The 21,770-nt window shown below is 41.8% G+C and overlaps 1 protein-coding gene across 4 annotated transcripts in view; it reads left to right on the top strand.

Annotated features, from left to right (window-relative positions):
- Window positions 1-21,770, top strand: part of LOC140463166 (solute carrier family 12 member 5-like) — a 1,088,806-nt gene that overhangs the window by 485,062 nt on the left and 581,974 nt on the right. Inside the window, exon 1 of one of the 4 annotated variants that reach the window (XM_072556938.1) lies at window positions 12,362-12,598. The exons of the other annotated variants lie outside the window; for them this stretch is intronic. Within the exon in view, the coding sequence (XP_072413039.1) occupies window positions 12,547-12,598 (52 nt within the window). The 5' untranslated portion in view covers window positions 12,362-12,546. Of the gene's footprint in view, window positions 1-12,361; window positions 12,599-21,770 lie in introns of those variants that run through there. 4 annotated transcript variants of the gene reach the window in all.

Below are 21,770 nucleotides of genomic sequence, written 5' to 3'. Positions count from 1 at the left end.
ACATGACCAGCTATCCTTAGTAGCCACACACGCAGATGACAAGCCACATGAATTCGACTGGGACAACACTACTATTATAGGACAAGCCAAACAGAACAGCCAGGGAATTCCTAGAGGCATGGCACTCATCCACAGATTCAATAAGCACATCGACATGGACCCAATATACCGACCACTGCAGCGGACAGCTGGAACTGACAACCGGAAGCGGCAGATACAAACCACTATAAATGCCGGAGGAAACATCACAGAAGCGCTTCACAGGAGGCTCCCAAGCACTGAGGATGTCACCTAGACAGGGGACGAAACGTCTGCAACAAAAATTCCCAGCTCGGCGAACAGAACCACAACAACGAGCACCTGAGCTACAAATCTTCTCACAGACTTTGAATTCTGATTTATAGCATCCGCAGTTCTTTCGGTTTTTATTTAGTATTTAACCCATTGCCATTTCCCGTCTAGGCATGCCCACCTTGAAGAAGTTCTGCTCCTCTGTCCGATTGGATTTCCATTTCAATCATTTTGTCTTGTCCACTGACAACTGTTACTCCTGGTCTTTAACCAGGTGTTTGCTAAAACCTGTTTCCACAGCCATATCACATTCCTCAGTGACTGCCTCCAGCTCAGACTCATCCCACATGGATTCCAACTCAAAAAGTTTCATCCCTCATGTTTAACTCCACCCAGGATCACAGGTACCTCCGTGATGTTCAGTGTTCCACAGACAGCTGCTCTCACTGCTTCCTGAGAAGCTCAGTGCTTTGCAACATCACGTGCACATCCTTAACCTCTCTCTCCAACAGCATCACATCACGCTGGCTTAGGGCTCCACCATCTCCCCAGTTCCATTTCATCCTCCACCATGTTAACAAGAAACTTTCTCATTTCCTTTCAGGCATCAAGGCACAAAAGATGCAACCACTTACAGATACCCATGGCCCTCTGGAACCTTCCTCCCCTCCTCTTGCCTCTGACCCCATCCCCTCCCCCAACCCCACCTCCTGTCATGTATTTATTATCCCTCCTGACCTTCTGTTTTCTGATGCTGAACGTTCTGTACTTAGCAAAGGTCTGAGCTGTATCCCTCTGTGTCCCTACTATGATGAATTTCAAGCACGAAATGAAGTAAATCTCTCTTCTTCTGTTGTCCTCGCCTCCATGCCCATTTCTTTGGACAAGAGTCCTCTCCTCATCCCACAGACACTTTCACCCAGCTCCAACACTCCCCTTTCATCTGGACCTCTCTGTCTGGCCTTTTACCTGCACTTGACCTGTTCATGAGAAATGTTGACGTAACATTGGTCACCTCAATTTCTCTGCCCCCGTCACCCATTCCAACCTACCTCCCTCCATATTGAATGCACTCAGATCCAACCTTGACTTTGTTGTTAAGCCTGCTGATAAGGGTGGTGCTGTTGTAGTCTGGCAAACTGACCTCTATATTATAGTGACTGAGCACTAGCTCTCCGATACCTCTTCCTATCTCCTCCTGGACCATGACCCCACTACAGCACATCAGAACGTTGTATGAACTACGGTCACTAACCTCGTTTCATTTGGTAATCTCCCCCACAAACCCCCCAAGTGCCTCCAAGCTGATAGCATCCCACCCCCTCACAGCTCGTTTCTACCTCCTTCTGAAAATCCACATCCAAGACTGCTCAGGTAGACCCATTGTTCTGTTTGGTCCTGACCCAGAGAACTCATCTCTTCCTACCTTGTCTCAACCTTTTCTTGCCTGGTCCAGTCCCTGTCCACTGACAGCCCTGATCCCTCTGACACTTTATGCCAGTTTTGGAATTTCTGGTTTGTGGGCTCTAGCTGCCTCCTCTTCACCATAGACATGCAATCCCTTTACACGTCCACCCCCAATGGTCTCAGTGTTTTCCACTTCTTCCTGGAGTAAAGGCCTGAACTCTCCCCACCCACCCCCACCTTCTTCCACTTGGCTGAGCTTGGCCTCACCCTCAACAACTTCTCTTTTAACTCCTCTCATTTTCTTCAGGTTAGTGGGGTGGCTATGGGTAACCCTCAAGTGCCCCATCTATGCCTGTCTCTTTGTGGGATATGTGGAACATTTCTTGTTCCAGTCCTATTCTGACCCCCCCCCCCCCATCCATAACTCTTCCTTGGATCTATCAATTATATCATCGGTGCTGCTCCCCTCTCTCATGTGGAATTGGAAAGGTTTCTCGATTTCGCATCTAATTCCCATCCCCCCCCTCACTTTCACCTGGTCCATCTCTGACTCCTCCTTTCCCTTCCTCGAATCTCTGTTTCTATTTCTGGAGATAGACTGGCCACTAATATTCACTAGGAGAAAGTGAGGACTGCAGATGCTGGAGATCAGCGTCAAAAAGTGTGGTGCTGGAAATACAGAGCCAGTCAGGCAGTATCCGAGGAGCAAAAATAGATTCCCCACAGTATGGAAACAAGCCATTTGGCCCAACACCAACCCTCCAAAGAGTAACCCACCTAGACCCATTCCCCTACCCAAGATTTACCCCTGTTTAATGCACCTAACACTATGGGCAATTTAACATGACCAAATTACCTGATCTGCACATCTTTGGATTGTGGGAAGAAACCGGAGCACTCAGAGGAAACCACACAGACACGGGGAGAATGTGCAAACTCCACACAGACAGTCGCCCGAGGTGGGAATTGAACCTGGGTCCCTGGCGCTGTGAGGCAGCAGTGCTAACCACTGAGTCACTATGCTTATGCTTGAAATGTTGACTTGGCTACTGCTTGGATGCTGCCTGACCAGCTGTGTGTTTCCAGCACCACACTTTTTGACACTGATATCCACTATATAACCACCAAATCCCACAGCTACCTGACTATACATTCTATTTCCTATAAAGACTCAATTCCATTCTCCCAGTTCCTCCACCTCCATCGCATTTGTTCCGATGGAGCCAGCTTTGACAAGGGAGCCTCCGAAACATCCACCTTCATCCTCAACCGAGGATCCCCCAGCACTGTTTGACAGGGCCCTAACCAGGTCAGACCAATCTCCTGCACATCCGCCCTCACCCCCTCTCTTCCCTCCCACAAAAATGAAAGAGTTCCCCTTGGCCTTGCCTAACACCCCACCAGCGTCCACATCCAGAAAATCATTAGCCACCATTTCCACTACCTCCAAGTGAGATGCCATCACCAGACACATATTCTCCTCCTCTCCCTTGTCCACCTTCTGCAGGGACCGTTCCTTCCAGACATTTGTTCCACTCCTCCTTTGCTCCCAACAATCACCGCACAGCCCCATGACACCTACCCCTGCAACTGCTGAAAGTGTAACACTTGCCCATTCACCATCTCCCTCCTCCATATCTAAGGGCCCAACCATACTTTCCAGGTGAAGCAGCACTTTACCTGCACTTCACATGATCTAGTCATATTCGCTGCTCACAATGTGATCTCCCCTACATTTGGGATTGCTTTGCAGAACACCTGCATTCTGCCCATAAACAAGACCCTGGGCCTCCAGTCACCCATCACTTGAACACACCATCCTGTTCCCTGACCAATATCTCTGTCTCAGGCTTGTTGCAGTGAAGCCCAGCATAATCAGGAAGAACAGCAGCTTTTTTTATGGCTTGGGGACCCTGCAGCCTTCTAAACTCAATATAGAGTTCAATGACTTCAGAGCTTGAACTCTCCTATGTCCTAGCCCCCACCCCACACACCCGGCCTTGTAATCAAAAAGTCTTCTATTACATACAACCCATAGTTAAACATTAACAGTCTCCATTAATAGCTACTCAGCCACCTAGCCAGATTGTTATCCGCCCCTTGCCGTCCAACTGTCTTCTTTCACTTTGGGCTCTATCCCCACCTACCAGTGACTGCTTCCCCCCTCCCCCAGCCTTATGTTCTGTATAAAAACCCACGTTTTCCTCACGCCCATCAGTTCTGAGGAAGGGTCACTGGATCTGAAATGTTAACTCTGATTTCTCTTCACAGATGTTCACAGACCTGCTGAGCTTTTCCAGCAATGTCTGTTTTTGTTTGAGAAGAAGAGAGGTATTGTTTGTGCTCAAACCATTCAAGGTATAGTAGGGTCTTGAGTGATAAGTAACTTCTACATTGTCTTCACTGCTTTTATTAATAAGATCTTGCTGAATAAAAATAAAAATGATTCATATGTACTGTTGTTAGATCAAGCACAACTGAGGACCACTTTAATCAGAAGTGTATTGTTTTACTTTATCTCAAAACCCAACAGTTAATTACCTTGACCATAAATTACAAATTCATGTTCTGGGTGGAAGTCTTCATCCACTTGGAGATTTGAAAAGATCCATTTGGTGCTCAGAGGCCGAAATGTTATTTTCTCCCTTGGAATGACAACACATCTGTCCACTTTGCAATGTGTGGTAGCAAAGTCATTCAATCAGAATTTCTTAATACCTCTCTAAGAAGAGTGTTTAGTAGCGTGTACACACACACACACACACACACACACACAGAGGCAATCATAAAAATATTTGTTGCAAACAGTCAAGGTGTACCTCAACATTATGACCTCTACATTTCCTCCTAATTACGGCAGTCTGGTCACCTGGAAGAGGCAAAAGAAGATTTTAAAGCCTTCAACCAATTGAGGGAAAGAAAACCATCTTGGCAAATTCTGCCCCAAACTCCAAAGGTGATTTAAACTAATTCAGAAGCTAAATGTCTGTGAGCTATATGTCCAAAATACCACTCCTCTTTTATAACTTGCTTCCTTTGAACTGTTGCACAGAATCTACATTCACAACATGAACTGATAACTTATTCCAAGTGCTGCACAAAAATAAATCTCCTAACATCTAACACAATTATACACCTATGTGGTCTATAACCATACGTTAGTATGATTCTCTAAGGCTGAGGTCAGGCAATAATGTTGCAAAGTTTTGTAGCCTGAAGATGCAGTGACTGAATGACTGATGTTAGAGAGAAATATACAAATGAGGAAATGTTGTTGCTCAGGTCAGTTGGAATGCAAATGTCTTGGGAACACCAAATCTGAAACCTGACCCCCTTCCCACTGGAAACATCCTCACACCTGATTCAAATGGATATGGAGAAGTTGGAACTGACAACATAGGAGGTGGATTGGTTATTGGTCTAATGAGCTATATAGTTGGTTCTGCTATAACATGATAGTTCCATTTTTGTGCAACTCTGCGTTATAAGAAAATCATGTATTAGCAGCACCATTTAAACTAATGGGGCTGGAATAGCGTTATAACCAATACATGCTTTAAAACTTCACGCTTTAGAAACAGTGTCCCTAATTCATTAATCATGGTATAGCGAATTTCCATTAACAAATGCACGCTATAGTAGAATGACCTGTACACCTCAGAATCAACCAACATTTTAAATCCAATTGACCAACCACCTTTAGTCAACTTCTTGGCTAATGAGATGTAAGGACTGCTGAATCTGGAGGGTATTATCCTTTTATTAACCTGCCAGATCCAATTTATGTTTGTCATCCACTGCATGCTGTGATTGGATCTCCCAGGACTCTTCCAAATTTCCCTGAACTTTCTGTTCTCCACCTATGAATTCTGTGAAAGGTTCCTTTCCCTCCAATTCCCACATTAAGAGACTGTAAGTGGAGAACTATTCAATTTAATTACTTCATGAGGTGTGGGAATTGCCAGTAAGGCTGGTTTTCGTGGTCTATCTTTCATTGCCTTTGAACTAAATTACTTGCTCGGCCATTTTGGACAGCACTTCAGGGTTAGCCACATTTCTGAGACCCCAGAGTTACATGGAGAGCAGATGGGTAATGCTGGAAAATTTCCCTTTCCTAAAGGTCCCATGGATCAGTGAGTTTTAACAAAAATAATGATAGTTTCACAGACACCTGAACTGAGGCTAGCCAGAGTTCTGGTAATTGACTTCTAGGTTCCTCGAGTTGGTGTGAGGGGATTTGAATCTATGTCTCCAAAATAACAGTTTGATTCTCTGTATTGCTAATGCAGTGACATTACTGCTGTGATACCATCTCAACATAACTGGGGGGATTTGAGGATGATTTTTTTTTCACCTGGTGGCTGGTGGGAATCTGGAATGCATTGCCTGAGACAGTAAAAGAGATGGGAACCTCACAAGGTTTCAGAAGTATGTTGATGGACACTTGAAGCATCTTAACCTTTAAAGCTATGGGACAATTGCTAGAAAGTGGAATTAGTGTGGATACATCAGCACAAACTCAATGGGCTGAAGGTCCTCTTCTGTACTGTATGACTCTAAATCACTGACAGACGTGGTGCCACTTATACATGTGTTGGGAGTTGTGGAGGTAGACCTTCAGAAGAGTTTACTCTCACACCTGAAATTGTGTCGTGTATATAAGTCCCAGTTCAGGTTAGGATGATATATATTGCATATTGCTTGTATTCCTGTGACTCCTACTTATTACAACACCACCCTTCCTGTCTCACCCATCCACCATCTCATCCCACTGTAAGTTGTCAGATCGGATCCACTACCAGCTGTTTTGATCTCCCACTGATGCCTTTGACTGCTTAATCCCAGCTAACCAATGTTTTCTTGTGGCCTTGTCCCAAAGGCTAAACTGCATGACAAGCCTCACCTGTCTGTGGCCAGGGAGCAGAGACAAAGCCAAGTTAAATACTAACAATTTGTACTAAATGAAGAAAATCTGGTCTTCAGCAAAACAATGCCTGACACTCACTGGGATCTCCCAGCCACACTAGCGTAAAGTCTCTGAACTTAGCTATGTGCAATGCCTGTCCTCTCTAGGTCTTTGGAGCTGCTTATAGTCTTGCAGTGGGCAATACTCTCTTCTGGCACTGCTGGGATATAGAATTGTAGCCAATGTAATTGGCTGTCAGCTCTCCAGGTTGCGATTCCTGTACCTAAAGGGTTAAATGTTCCACTTGCACCAGTCCCAGTGTATTATTACTGAGGGCTGCCAGATTTCTGGTTGGTGAACTGGCTTTTACCTCAGCAGGTAAAATAATTTAATCCCTTTAAAATCTATCATGCTGTAAAGTTTTTGTTTCCTTACCTAAGGATGTAATTTCTTTGATGGAGGTCAACAAAGGTTCATTGGACTAATTCTTGTGATAAGGGGAGACATTGAATATTCTGGGCACATATTCCTTAGAATTCAGAAGGATTGGGGAGAAGTCTCATTGAAACATATCAGACCTCATGGTCAAGTGAATATCCAAGTGAAAAACCCTCCCACTCCCGCATCTCTTAATGTCGACTACTTAAACTGTTTTCTGGGATGGCCAATCAGTGGCCAGTGATGATGCTTGCAATCCCATTCAAGATATTACCTGTGTTCCCAAGGCTGAAGGGTCAAGAGGCACGTCTTCAGCAATGACACATTTAGTAGCTCCCATGTTTGAGGTAGGAGCTGTCATTACAGTGAACTGAGAGAAAGAAAGATTGTGCACACTACAGGTGCCTCCTGAAGAGATGTTTCAAAATGTAACCCATTTAAATGGTCAGAGCTGCCAGTCCGTCATTGTGGAGGGACTGGACAGCCAATCGCAGCAGCTATGGCCCAGCAAACCTGGCAATTGCAATGGTACAGGGAAGGGCTGGGTCTTTCCCAAGTCGTATGGAGTCCTAGCTCAAGTTGATGCTGCCGGGAGTGTGCCTTGATTCCGATTCCCAGGTTGCGTCTTGGCCTATTGAGAATCACAATCAGCTTCTGCCATGCGACCACATGATTGTACTAATACCATCCGCCCCCCCCCCCCCCCCCCCCCCACTCGTACCTGCCACCTGCCGGATTCATTCCTCACATTGACTAACCAGGTCGTACCCTCTACCTGTCTTCACCTATCCCCACTTCACCACCCTGCCCTAACCATGCCCTTTATCTGCAGCTCCCCTTACATCCGCCCCAGTCCTGGAGAAGGGTTACACCCGAAACCTCAACCTCTGTACCTCCTGATGCTGCCTGGCTTGCTGTGTTCTCCCAGCCTCGTGTCTGTCTACTTTGGATTCCAGCATCTGCAGTTTTTTTGGTCTCTAATAGACTACTCACCATTCGCAGGTAGCCATTCTCATGTCCAGGTCCTTCCAGAATGAAGGAGGCAGGAACATGCTACTGTTCTCTGATGCCAGTTTTCAGTTCTTCCCATTTTCTATTTCACCTCAGATGGAAATCCAATAACTCTGATCATTTACCTCCTTAAGGGGCTTAATAACATATAGGCTGGAAGGATATTTTCCCTGTTTGGAGGGTCTAGAAGTTATAGTCATAGAATAAGGTGTGAGCCATTTGGGACAGGGCCAAGAGGTGATTTGTAGTTGGGGGCCCCTGTGGTATGGTGATAGTATCCCTACCTCTGAGTCAGGAGACCTGCTTCAAATCCTACTTGCTCCAGAATTGCGTAATAACACCTCTGTGCAGTTTGATTTTTATTTTAAGAAGAAGTAAGTTGTTGACACACAGAATTTAAACCTTTGGAATTCTTCACCCCAAAGTTTGAATATGCTCAGTTAGCGAGTCGTGTATTCAAAACAGAAATGGATAGGTTTTTGGATCCTTATGCTATTAAGAGTAAGAAAAGGCAGACAGAAAGCTGTGTTGGGTAGAAAATTAGGCTTGATGGCATTGAATGGCCAAACTGATGTAAAGCTGCTGTGTTTTATTGGATTAGTGGTGCTGGAAGAGCACAGCAGTTCAGGCAGCATCCAAGTAGCTTCGAAATCGACATTTCGGGCAAAAGCCCTTCATCGGGAATAAAGGCAGTGAGCCTGAAGCGTTTCAGGCTCACTGCCTTTATTCCCGATGAAGGGCTTTTGCCCGAAATGTCGATTTCGAAGCTACTTGGATGCTGCCTGAACTGCTGTGCTCTTCCAGCACCACTAATCCAGAATCTGGTTTCCAGCATCTGCAGTCATTGTTTTTACCTTGCTGTGTTTTACTTTTGGCCCTATTTCTCCTGTTTATGTACAGTCTCATGACCATGTTTAATTAAAACAGTTCATTAATATAGTTGGCTGTTTCCATTTTTAAAAAAATCATTCATCAAGCCACTTGCTGATTCAGAAGGAAAGTCAATTTTGAAAAGTTTTAAATGAATTTACATATGCAAGTAAGATCCAATTATTTCTATTTATTCTAATTGTTGCTATTGGAAATTCATAAACAATATGGCAGAGGCATGTTGCATGAGGAATCTCTGCCACCTCTCATTTTTCTCATATCAGCTTTCTGCACTATTGCTCACTATAAGGTAGTTTTGCTGCTACCATCCTCCTTAATGGTCAGAGTTACAGGGTCTGCTTGTTCTTGAGTGGTAGAGGAAAACCACCTGGAAATCTAATGAGATTAAATAAGGTGCACTGAACTGTATGACAGCAATAAGGCACAAGTTACACTGATATGGTAGACATTGATATGATTATCGGTCTTCCTCCATCGAGACCTTAAGCTGTTGTCCCACTAAATCCATATAACGTTACTATATTGGATAATACATAAGGTAACTTCCCAGTATTAACTCTTTAAGACATTTACACCATTATATAACAGCATATGTGGACCCTAGGGTCTGTTTCATCATTCAGTTCGATTCTGGCTGATCAGTACCTCAAATCAGTTTTTCTGCCTTTACTCAATATTGCTTGTCACCAGGATCTAACAAAAATCTATCAATATGAGTTCTCAAATTTCCAAAATGCTGGCATCAACAGGAACATCAATTTTCTACTGGACTTTGCATCAAAATGCTACCTGATTTTGTTCCTGACTAACTGGCTTTTGTTTTAAAAATTGTGTCCCCTTACTCTTGTTTCCTTTCAGCAGAAGAAATATTTTTTTCATATCTAGCCCATCAAATCCTTTTAACATTTTAAATGTTCAGCCAGATAATCTGCTTTACAGAAGAGAATACAAACCTAGTCTGTTCATGCAATCTGTCATCATCATTTCATTCTCTAATACCTTGTATCATTCTGGTGAATCTGTGCTGCACCCCCTGAAATGGCCAATATATCTTCCTGAGGTGCAGTGCACCAAAGTGAACACAGTATGCTAAATGGAGTCTGGCTAAAGCTCTGAACAAAATAACTTATTCTTCCTTGTATTCCACCTCTTGAGGTAGCTGCCGAACATCCCATTACACTTTTTTGATTGTTTTGTATACCTGTCTAATGGTTTTAATGATTTTTCAACTTGAATTCTCAATTTTATTCTCCTCTACTATTCCTATTTTCTCTCTATTTCAGAAAACATTTCAATGTACCTTCCCTGATTCCCACAGTGCCTGACCTCTTACTTATCTGTACTAACATTAATGGAATGGGTTTAATGAAAGGCAGTTTCATTGATTTTTCTGAAAATTGGTTGCTTATTGATCTCGATGTGAGGCACCCTCCCCCAGTCCTCAGCCCTGAAACTCCACCCCTCAGTCCAAAGCAGGAATAGAAGAATAAGGCCACTATTTGACAAAATAACTCTTCTTGGTCCTTCCAGGACATTTTAATGAAGTTCTACTGAAATATTCTGTGTTTATCCAATTCTGGGTCAATTGCAGATCCCAATTTTAATTGTTCCACTAATAATAGTTTATAGTCACTATTACTTAGAACTAGCTGGATTTTCTTAATCAAATTAAAAATTTTGCCACAATGGGATTTGAGTTTGTGTTCACAGAGTATTAGCTTGAATTACTAGCCCAGTGACATTACCACTGTGCCACCATCTCTCCACCCAGCCTTTCTCCTTAAACACTCTAAAAGTCCACCTTGCACTAAATCAGATATCCTTTCATGTGATTTGGTGTCAAACTTTGCTTTTTAATGTCCTATGATATGTTTTAACACAAAAGTGCTACAAGTTGTCCTTATCTTTGTACCAGTTTTCACCCAGTTATACAAGGCTAAGAGTGCTTTATGACTTTTCTACCCGGACGGGCAGATAAAAATTGTGACTGGCAACATATTTACAAAGCAGATTTCATTTTTTGTGGCATTGACAGATCTTTCTGTTCATCGCGTTCATGGTTAAAGATTATATCATTTTGATTTGAAGCATAGCATACTGAATGGCTGAATGTTGCATGCATCTCTACACAACATGGGAGGACCTTTTCTAATAGTGGTCATATTGCATGTATGGCCAAATATAAGGTTCCCTCCAAGCCACACACCATCCTGGTTTGTTCTTTCACTGCTGATGGGTCAAAATCCTGGAGCTCCTTAAGAGCATTGCTGTCCCTGTACCCCAAAGACTGAAGCAGTTCAAGTAGGCAGCTCACTACCACCTTCACAAGGGCAATTAGAGCAGGGCAATAAATGCTGGCCTCGTCAGTAACGCCCATTTCAGTGTAATGATTGGAACAAGGTTAGCCAAGTAGACCTCATAGGATATGAGTGCCATGATTGGGGTTATTAACCTGTTTTAACCAGGGAGCTTGGCTGACATATAAACAAGAGTGTCAGCGGTTCTGCTAACACTCAGAGCTGGCTCTGAGGAAGCTAGGTCAGTGTTAAGTACCATGTACATGTAAATAAAGGGTGACTCGGTGATGGATGCCAGCCTTCGTGGAGTTATTTCATTCATACAAATAAATAAACAGATAGCTGTTATTGTGATCCCTAGCAAGAAAGTAATTCCTACATGGTAATAACTTGCTGCACCTGTACTTCAGAATTTGCTCAAACACACTTTGCTATTTCACTTAATCAACAATGCAGTGCACATTTTCATAATGTTCCAGTGTATCATAAGATTGGCAGATTAATGAAGGAGCTGAGGATTCTCTTAACATCCCCCTATTTGGTCATTTCCTTCTGTTTGACTCCCATCCCTCAATGACTTAGCACAGACTTTACACGTGCACATTGTAGGTTAACTTGCAGACTGTGGTGTCAAAAATAAACACATGAAAAATCCTCAACTTCTTGTTGTCAAGTTAATTTTTGGCTTAGTAATGTCGCACAGAGAAAGAACTGCAGCAGCAGTCTGGAGAGGGTTAATGGTCTATTTTCAATTCTACAACATGTTCCGTGGAACCCTGTTTGTATACATTGAACATGCAAATTTATATATTGTGCAGCTTCCTATGGATGCTATTAATCCTGAATCGATTTTTTGAAAAACCAATCAAATACCTTCTGCTAGACACACACCATTTGATATAAGTATTAAACCTGCTATTTTATTAGACCTATTTTTTTTTCCTTATTTTTCATTTGTATTTTATTATCTAGGGCAGAATGCAACATTATTGGTTAGGATTGTGAAAAAAAAGCTGCCCAAGGGCTATTGTGAATAGCCCTGCCTCTCCATCCATCTCTTCCCCCTACCCCTCCAAACTCCCCCCTCCCCACAAATACACACACAGATAATGCCTTGTGCATACATGATGACTTCAGTCAGGTTGAGCTTGCTGCTGTCGTGTATGCTGAGACGCTCCGCAGTGCAGCCTCCTCTTCTGTTTTCTGGATAGAGAGAGGAACCTGACCACAAGCTGAAGGCTCTGGTCCTCTTCCCTATTTGACAGCTACCCCCTCATCAAGGGTACACGTCCAGCAGGGAAAACAATGATCAATAATTTGAATGAATGTGATGATGGAGATGGTGGTCCAAACCAGGGTAAGTGCTGGCATTCTATCTTGTTGCTTCATGTCAAACAGTGTTCTCTGTGTGTGTGTGTGCGTGTGTGTGTGTGTATATATGTGTCAGAAGCTAGGCTTGCATAGAGAAAGAGAGAGAGAGAGAGAGAGAGCTTGCAAGCTGATGATGTGCTTCAGTACTGTGTACATGGTTACCATGTTAAGGTCTGTCTGCAGTGCTGGAATGTGTAGCTGTATCTGAATATGACTGAGGGTGCCATTGAATGTCCTTTCGACTTGCTGCCACTGTTTAGGGATTAAGCAGATTGGTGTACAGTGGAGATACACTACAACGGAGACTGGGTGACATCTGTGGTTCTTTGATGTTAAAGATTCTAAGGGACTGTCTACATGACTCCTGCTGATCATTTACAACCTTTGCTTTTTTCTCTCTCTCTTAATGTTCATGATTGCAGACCATTCTTAAAGGGTCACATGAGACTCCTTAAAACTCAAGTGATGTTCCTTAACACAAAATCCTAAAATTGCCCCTCAATATTAAATTAGGGTGAGGGGTAACTTCTCAAATTATAACAAAGCAAAGCTGCTGAGTGTAGTGCACATTTCAATGGTCTTTAATAAGTCTGCTGTTTGGATTCTGGGAGGATAAATGAATAGAAATCTGCTTTTTGTTAAGTTGCTAAATGCTTGAAATAAATGACTGGATAGGGTCTGCAAAAGCATTTGTAACTGAGCAGGGCATCGTGTAGAAGTGCTGCGATGTTTTTAGATGCGTACTCTGCAGTCTGCGATTTGTAATAGCTTTAGATCAGGAACACACCAAACTACAAGTGAAACAAAATAAAAAATCCAATTTGTGACTTGTGTCACTCCGATAGAGCATTGATCTAATTTCTGAACTGTCCCTTTCACCAAAATGACAATCTAGTACCACTCAATGACCGATTCCTTTACAAGGTTCCATTGACTGTTATCAGATGTAGTAAAAATCCTGCAACATTCCAGTGTTTCCTATAGAACACTGTAACATGCAAGATCTTGTTTTCAAATAATATTGCTGATTGTCCTATGGAATTGCGGGTCAGACTATGAACCTCACAATCAGATTTGAGACAATTTTGACCAGTGGTCCTTGGAAAATATCTACAAGAGTCCTCTGATTACCTGTTGTAGGAAATCCCTTTTTGCGGCATCATTTAGCAACGTGACTATCTGTGGGTAATGAGATACTCGTATCAAATAATATAGATTTGTGACATGGAGCCTGTGTGTGACACACTTTGTGATAGATCATAATGTCAATATTAATATTTACCTGATATGTCTGTTGAAATGTAATCGGCAATTATGTTACTGTATAAGTTTCGCATATTCCTTTTTTCTTGGTTGTGTGACATTTTTCTGTATTAGGAGTAAATCTGTAATTAGAGCTGCTTTAGATTCTGCATTCAGTCATGACATTAAATTGTGCAATAGTTTTGCAAAGCTGGGTCAGTGAGCTCAGAATTTCAACTTGAAGGATTAAAAGAAAAATCCCCAGTTACATTTGGATGTGCCAGTTTTCTGAATCCTTCGGTTCAGTTACGAAGATCTGAACAGGAAAAAGGTGCATTCGTTCAGCAAAGGTTGTGGTGTCTAGACAGTGCCCAGCCAAACTGTTAGGGCAAACAGCCACATTCTCCTATTAGACAGTCTGGGATTTGTCACACACTCAATGTGTTGGGTACGTAGGTATGTAATTGCCAGAATCACAGACTCATGGTCACCATGCTTGGGCACCTCTGCTTCATCAGAATCATATCAAGAGGACGCAAGCTGCCACTCTGCTATTCTAGCTCATGACATGGTGTACAGTAAGGGCACTAAAAGCCATAAATGTGTAGGAAATCAAGAAGTTATTTACAAAGTAAGAACTGTTTTACATTTTAAACCTAATCATGGTCCTGCAAGACTTGAAGGAGTCATTCTGTTGCCTCCTCTGCAGGCTGTATGTACGCTTCCATCCAATGCTAATTTCTACAAGAGATGTGAGTGCAGTGCTGTCAAAAATTTGGCGTAAAGAAAATATGAAATGCCCTTCAATTGCTTTGCCTAGATTTAAATATCATGGGAAACTGTTTAAAATCTGTTTATTTTCTGTTTTCAAAGCTATTTTCTACAATAATGCAGTGGTGAAAATGTAATTGTAGCCTGTCAGTTCAATAAGGAGGGATTATGTTTCCATTACTGTCCACCTCATATGACCAGAACTGAGGTCTGACCACAACTGAAGGAACGGCCAATGGCTTCAGTTCCACAGTTGAATTTCTGTGTGAAACCTCCTGCAAACATATATTTATGTTCTTATCTTTTTTTTTGTAAGAAAGTATTTCTTCTCAATTTTTCTCACCCTTGGGGCATCTAAAGGTTAACTGTAACAGTTGACAAGGAGTTCAAGGAGGAATGACGGCCAAATTTTGTTAACGCTTAAAACAGCGTTGTAACTCACTTTCAGAGTTAGGAGCGTTATAAATAGATCTAGCCACCACACCTTGGGAAGAATACATTGACCTTGGAGGGAGTACAATGTAGGTTTACAAGAATGATACCCGGACTTTAGGGATTCAGTTATGTGGAGAGATTACAGAAATTAGTCCTTTTTTCTAGAATTTAGAAGGCTAAGGAGTGATTTGATCAAAAGTTTTCAAGAAATCAACAGGAAAAGATAGGGTACATAAACTATTTATATTGGTTGGGAATTCTAGAAATAGGGGGTGTAGGGTGAGAATTAGGGCCAGACCGTTCAGAGATGTTCGGAAGCATTTCTACACGTAAAGGGTGGTAGAGTTTTGGAATTCTCTTCCATAAGTGGCAGTTGATACTAAATCAGTTAGCAGTTTTAAATCTGAGGTAGATATAATTCTTTTAAGCCAAATTATTAAGAAATATGGGCCAAAGACAAGCATATGGTGTTAGACCACAGACCATGATCTCTTTGAATGGTGGAACAGGCTTGAAGTACTGAGTGGCCTATTCCTTTTCCTATGTTTCTGTATAACTGCATAGGCAAAGATTCAGACATACTTTTGTATTGTTTCATCAGTAATGGAGCTATCTCAATCATGCTTTCTTAAGGGGAGAAGTCTCAAATGACCCATCGCAAAGCCAACCTTGTCACAGGAGACAGGGTTGCAAGTTGGCCTGGCAGTCCCCATTCTCCTGGCTGTGGGAATCCCATGTAACAGTAGAAATTGTGACACTAAGTGAAATCAGGCATGCATATCGACAAAGGGATGCCACCAGCAAGATTCAGACAAATGAAGCAACCTGGAAAGAGATTATGTTTTCCTTAAGTTTTCATTTTAAGTTTGGCCTCATTACAAAAGAAAAGCCCCTCCTACTCCCTTTCCCTCAGTCATGGTGAACAGAACTAAGTATTAAACTGAACCTGAGATGTCATTAGCCTGATATTCAGTCCCTTGCTAACATAGTGTGCTAACCCACTCACCTATTAATGGTAATAGTTATCACCTGATTGTACTTAATCATGTTCAATTAAAGGCTTGCTGGCAACTGTTTGAGTGATATGGAGGAATATTCACATATTGGAATGCATATTTCTATTGTTGACCCCATACTGGAGAAAGCGACTGCAGATGCTGGAGATCAGAGTCAAGAGTGTGGTGCTGGAAAAGCACAGCAGGTCAGGCAGCATCCGAGGAGCAGGAGAATCGACGTTTTGTGCATAAGAAATGGCTGTTGACCTGATATGTATATATTGCAGCGCGTGTGATACCTGTATAGTGCAAACCCTTGAAAGTTTTTATTTTTATTAAGGGAGAGGACATATGTTCTAAATGTACTGTACAAATAGGGTTGTAATTAGTGTTGGGGATAACATTATAGTATTTTTAAAATGTAGTAATGATCACCCATATGTTTGCATTTCTCCAATATTTCACACAATTTAAATGCCTAAGGGATCAGCTAGGGATCAGTTTTGTGTTTGTTTCTTTTGTGTCCCAGTGGCTACAACTGGACAGAGTACCATATCACCTTACTTCTGAGAGTGACTTACTCTTAATGTGCTTGATTGCATTAACAATATAATACAGAATTCTACTTATTTCATAGACTTCAATGGCCTGTCATATTGGACATATCTCATAGGACCCTCAGGATCTCTGTGAACTTTTACCTGAGCTTTCAGTATTCATGGACTGCATGTGTTGGTTGCTTTGTGTCATATGTTCACCCATGTTAAGTGTCACTACTTCCTCAGCTTACGTATTTTGCTCAGATTATTTTGGTGCTTCCTCAGAATCAACTGTACCTCCCAATCTGTTTTCCTGTAAAATTGTTTGGGCTTCTGTATCTGAATTCTTGTTATTCATTCAGAACAGCAGTGATTCTGTTATTAATTCTTGGTGTATACAAGTTGGCATTATGGTCCCTGTCATCACCCTTGCTCAGCTCCTGTAACTATCCTTTCTATCCTTTCTATCCTTTCTGCACTTCAGCCTTATTCTAAGATTAACACTGAAGCACCATTACTTCAACAAATGTGTTTTTGGAATTCAGGAATTTTTCTTGGATGTCTCTTTCATAAAGTCAATGAGATGAATTAAACAGAACTTTCCCTTTTGAATCTATATTGATCATTGTGTTTGAGACTTTGATTGTATAGTTCACACTGAAACTTACTCCAGATAATTGATGTTGTTATTTTATATTGGAGCAAATTTAGAATAATGGGTCTATTGCTATTCTCAATACTGGGCAAAGATGGCCAGTTTCCAATCACCTGATACATATCAATTCCCTCAAGATGATTGTCAGTCTTGCTCTAATCTTATCCCTTGCTCTCTTGGCACTGTAGACTAAACATCATAGAACTGTGGGAATTTCTTAGCCCCCAGTGAATTTTGCCAATCTTGGACATGCATCTTACTTATTTGCAATGTAAAAGACTGGAGCTGGCTCATGAACACTTTGCAATCAGAAAAGAGATGAGTAACAACCTGAAAATGGTTCAAAAGATAAAGTGATCAATACTTATTTCATGAAATGTGTGATCCTTCTGAAAACACAACTCCTTGTGAAAGATCTCAACAGTTTTTAAAGCACAAACCTTTACAATGCAATCAATTAGCTACAATAAAGATTCCCCAGCAACTTTGAATTCTGAAATTTGACTGATGATTACTTTTCCTGGCAATTTTATGGACATATTTGATCCCATATCATAAGGCATGAAAGCAGCCTGTCACGTGACATGAACTGAGAGGAAAAACTAGGCTGTGCAACAGCGATGACAACGGATTCCTCTCTTGGGCAATATAAAACAGGATAGTTCCAACAGGATGAAAGCACTGGGGAAATTATACCATTCTTGATTGTGTTTGAGAGTCTGTTTAATGCTACAACATATCCTAAATATTTAGGTGACGATGTAAATAATTCAAGTTTCATGACTGAACATGTAAGACCATGCAACCATGGTGTTTCTCAGTACTGACCATTGGCAATGGAAATATATGTACTGCAGACTGCAGAAAGAAATAAAGTGATTTTTATTCTGCAGTAAATGTCATTTGACAAGCCCTGTCTTTTTGGTCAAATATTGGTGTTATTCTTGACAACTTTATGCTCACTTGGGAGTTCAGCTAAATGCTGTCAATTATGAAGACGAATGCCCATTACTTATTTTTGTTGTCCTTTGGCTGAGCCAATGTCCTGTGTGATTTTTGCTTTCTGTCCAATTCAGACTGTTATGAAATGAAAAACGGTGCAGTTGTATGAAAAAAGTTCTCTTTCTAAAATTTATCCTGTGTTTATTGCGAATTACCGTTGCTATTTAAATTTTACCAGTGGCATCAGGGAGACAAAATTAGAATGGAGTGATGTAGGAGCAAAGCTATTATCAAATGCAATGATATTTGTCCTGATCATGTGACTAGTATACTGCAGTATAGTTGTAATCACTGTGCTGCAGTATACTGTTATCCGCCTCATGCCTCCAAGTCAATCTATCGATAGGATTGAAAGTTTGTGCTCAAGGATGCAAAACACATACTGCATGCTGATTAGTTGACATGAGATTTAAGCCAATTTAAAAATTCTTATATGTATTTACGTCCCAAAAATTCTAAACCAGATAAAGAACAATCCGCATTCATGAAAAAAAACACAACTCTCCAACAAATCCATTTGCAAATCCAAATGATCAAATAAGCTTATAAATAAATTCACGGGTCTATTAGAAATTATCACTTTTCCTCTCAAATGGTCCCGAGCTTCTCCCTGGGATGTGGCTTTTATTTTATTCCCTTGCATTATTGGCTTGTGTGTTAAGTTCAGAAACGATTTGTGGGGCTCAATCACATCCACATCTAAACCACCGGCTGCACATTCAATCTCATTTAAAGAGACCTTCATTTACATAGTGCCATTCATAACCTCAGGGTGTCTCTTTACACTTCTTTACAGCTCTTCAAACACATTTGAGGTACAGACACTATCCTACTGCAGGAATAGCTAATTTACAAAGTATGGGTTCCCCAAAACAGCAGTGAGATCAATTGACAGATACCCTGTTTCAGGAATGTTAGTTAAGAGATAAACATTGGACAGGATTCCATTGTTTAACTCCTAAATGGTCTGTGGGGTTTTTTTTAACAACCACCCAAGAGTACAGACAAGACTTTGGCTCAACATTTGAAAGATAAAGCTTCATACAGGACAGCACTCCTGCACTACCGAACTGGAACAATGACCATCTATTTTATGCTGCGGTCTCTGATTTTGGGTTTGAACCCACAATCTTCTGACTCAAAGGCAAGAATACCTCAACTCAACCCATGGTCACTACATCATGTAGAGAATAATGCAGAGAAAAAAGATCATTAGAATATTTTTCTTACTAATTTGAATCAGGAACTTAATCATTCTGACAGTTTGAGAATTAAAGGTTAGTGACTCAGATGCTATAATTTTAACTGAGATTTATCAATCAGTTAAGCATTGAGAGACTATCTTCATTTAATCCAGCTCAATGTGGAGCTGAATAAGTACAATTTACAATATCATAAACACATTAGTTTCCCTCTGCCTTTACCTTTTTTGCTCTGATATACTCTGCTAGCTATCAAAAATGCATCAAGGCTGATTGTAAGACCCATTGCATTGAAAATTTCTAAAGAATATAGTCGACGAGATGTTCACCATGGAGACAAGTAACTGAAGCCCACTCTGTTTCTGTATCAAGTTAAAAATCACACAACACCAGCTTATAGTCCAACAGGTTTAATTGGAAGCACTCTAGCTTTCAGAGCGTCGCTCCTTCATCAGGTGGTAGTGGCACAACCACCTGATGAAGGAGCGACGCTCCGAAAGCTAGTGTGCTTCCAATTAAACCTGTTGGACTATAACCTGGTGTTGTGTGATTTTTAACTTTGTACACCCCAGTCCAACACCGGCATCTCCAAATCATGTTTCTGTTTCAGAAACCTGTTCCAGTAAGAGTTAGGTTTAGACAGGGACAAAATCAAACAGGAGATGATTTTCAGTGGGAGGCAATGCGGATTTTGCCTGGTTGAAGTTATTTAGATTTCCCACTGCATCCATCACTGCGGCAGCTGGTTGTCTGGACAGTGTGATATCTCATTTTGTCAAAACCTTCCAAAGCACCAGAGAGAAGTGAAGTGTCACAGGAGACACAGAGACCTTTTGTATGACAGGCTCTTGTAAGAATGATGCTGACTTGACTCAAATACTGGAAGTCATGAGGGAGAAGACGGAGGTCCTCATCATTGAAGGTTGATGGAGGAGACCCTCATTGTGCAACAAGGACACCTCTGGTCAGCAATATCTCCCCTCCACCCCACGTCCACTGACTCCTGCTCTGATAAACCGGTGTCTTCCAGGGCCTCACCATCCTCAAGGTCCACAGGACTCAGGATGACCATGTTGTGCAGAACACAACAGACCAGCACAGTGACTGGGTGGACATTGGGGATATCTCCAGACCAGACCAGGCATCAGACTTCATGCCTCTGAGCCTATAATGATCCCACATCCACTGTGACTCTCATGTGTTGCCCAGCCTTGGTAAAAAGGGATCAGTGATGCCACAGAGGGCAAGAGCTAATCCTTAAAAGAATGCAATGGGGAAGAAATTCATGGCTGCAATTTCGACTGAGAAGGCTTGGTGATCAGTGGTGTGAGGTGTGAGATCCTGAATGAGAAGGTCACAAATATCTCTAACTACCTGCATTGGAGAGTAACAATCTGCTTGAATGCTTGTTCTCAATTGTGTCCAGATGTCCTCACCTCTACCTGTAGAGACTGTGCTCAGTGTCTCCTTCTCCTCTGGTCTCCTGATACCTGGGCCTGCCCTTTCTGTGCAGGCCAATCTCCTCATCTTCAATGGCCTCGATTTCAGAGGGTATAGCACTCAGTTCCAGGCAGAATCTAAACACCCTTGCCAAGCTGCTCCAATGTTCATCCGATGTTGACTCCTCCCCTAACTTGTGACAGACGGTTGCAACTTTAATTTCGGGGGTGGGGGGTAATATTTCGCCAATGACCAACATGTAGACTTACCTTCACAATTTCGTCTGGCTTCTGTAATGACTCTTGGTTTAAGTTTGCCGTCAGCAACTCTGAGGGCAGGTATTTCCTAAATATTGGCTGTTTTCACAAAAATTGAAATTCTTTCAGGAAGTTGTATTTTTATCAATGCTGTAATAATTTTAATTGGCCTCAACAGAAATGCAGGAGAGTTCACAGGTCTGCACTCCCTCAAAACCATTGTGAAAGTTCTTTGCGTCCAGACCAAGACAAATGACTTACAAAAGAACTTACACGATAAGCCTTGAACATATTCATCAAGTTTTGAAATTAAACATTGGATGCTTCTTTTCTCTTTTGACTTCTCCAATGGGTTGTCACAGTACTGGCTGATTATTTCTTTGTATTGTTTTTGGATTCAGCCTATGATTTCACAGCCAGATGCCCTTCCTGTAACTGATATTAATCCAGCCTGAAGACTGGCATTAACTTGTGCTGATAGGTCTACACCAGAGGATGGGATTCTTTCATGGCCACTCTGAGGCATTCAGGCTCACAGGCAGGAAAGCCACTCCAGCTCCTTGAAATGTGACTTTGATCGGAAAACGGGATTGCAATTTAAAAGGGAATTTTAGTTTACC

This window comes from Chiloscyllium punctatum, chromosome 37 (genome assembly GCF_047496795.1).
Source record: "Chiloscyllium punctatum isolate Juve2018m chromosome 37, sChiPun1.3, whole genome shotgun sequence".
In the NCBI taxonomy this organism is placed as follows: Eukaryota; Metazoa; Chordata; class Chondrichthyes; order Orectolobiformes; family Hemiscylliidae; genus Chiloscyllium; species Chiloscyllium punctatum.
This window is presented reverse-complemented; position numbering and strand designations above follow the sequence as displayed.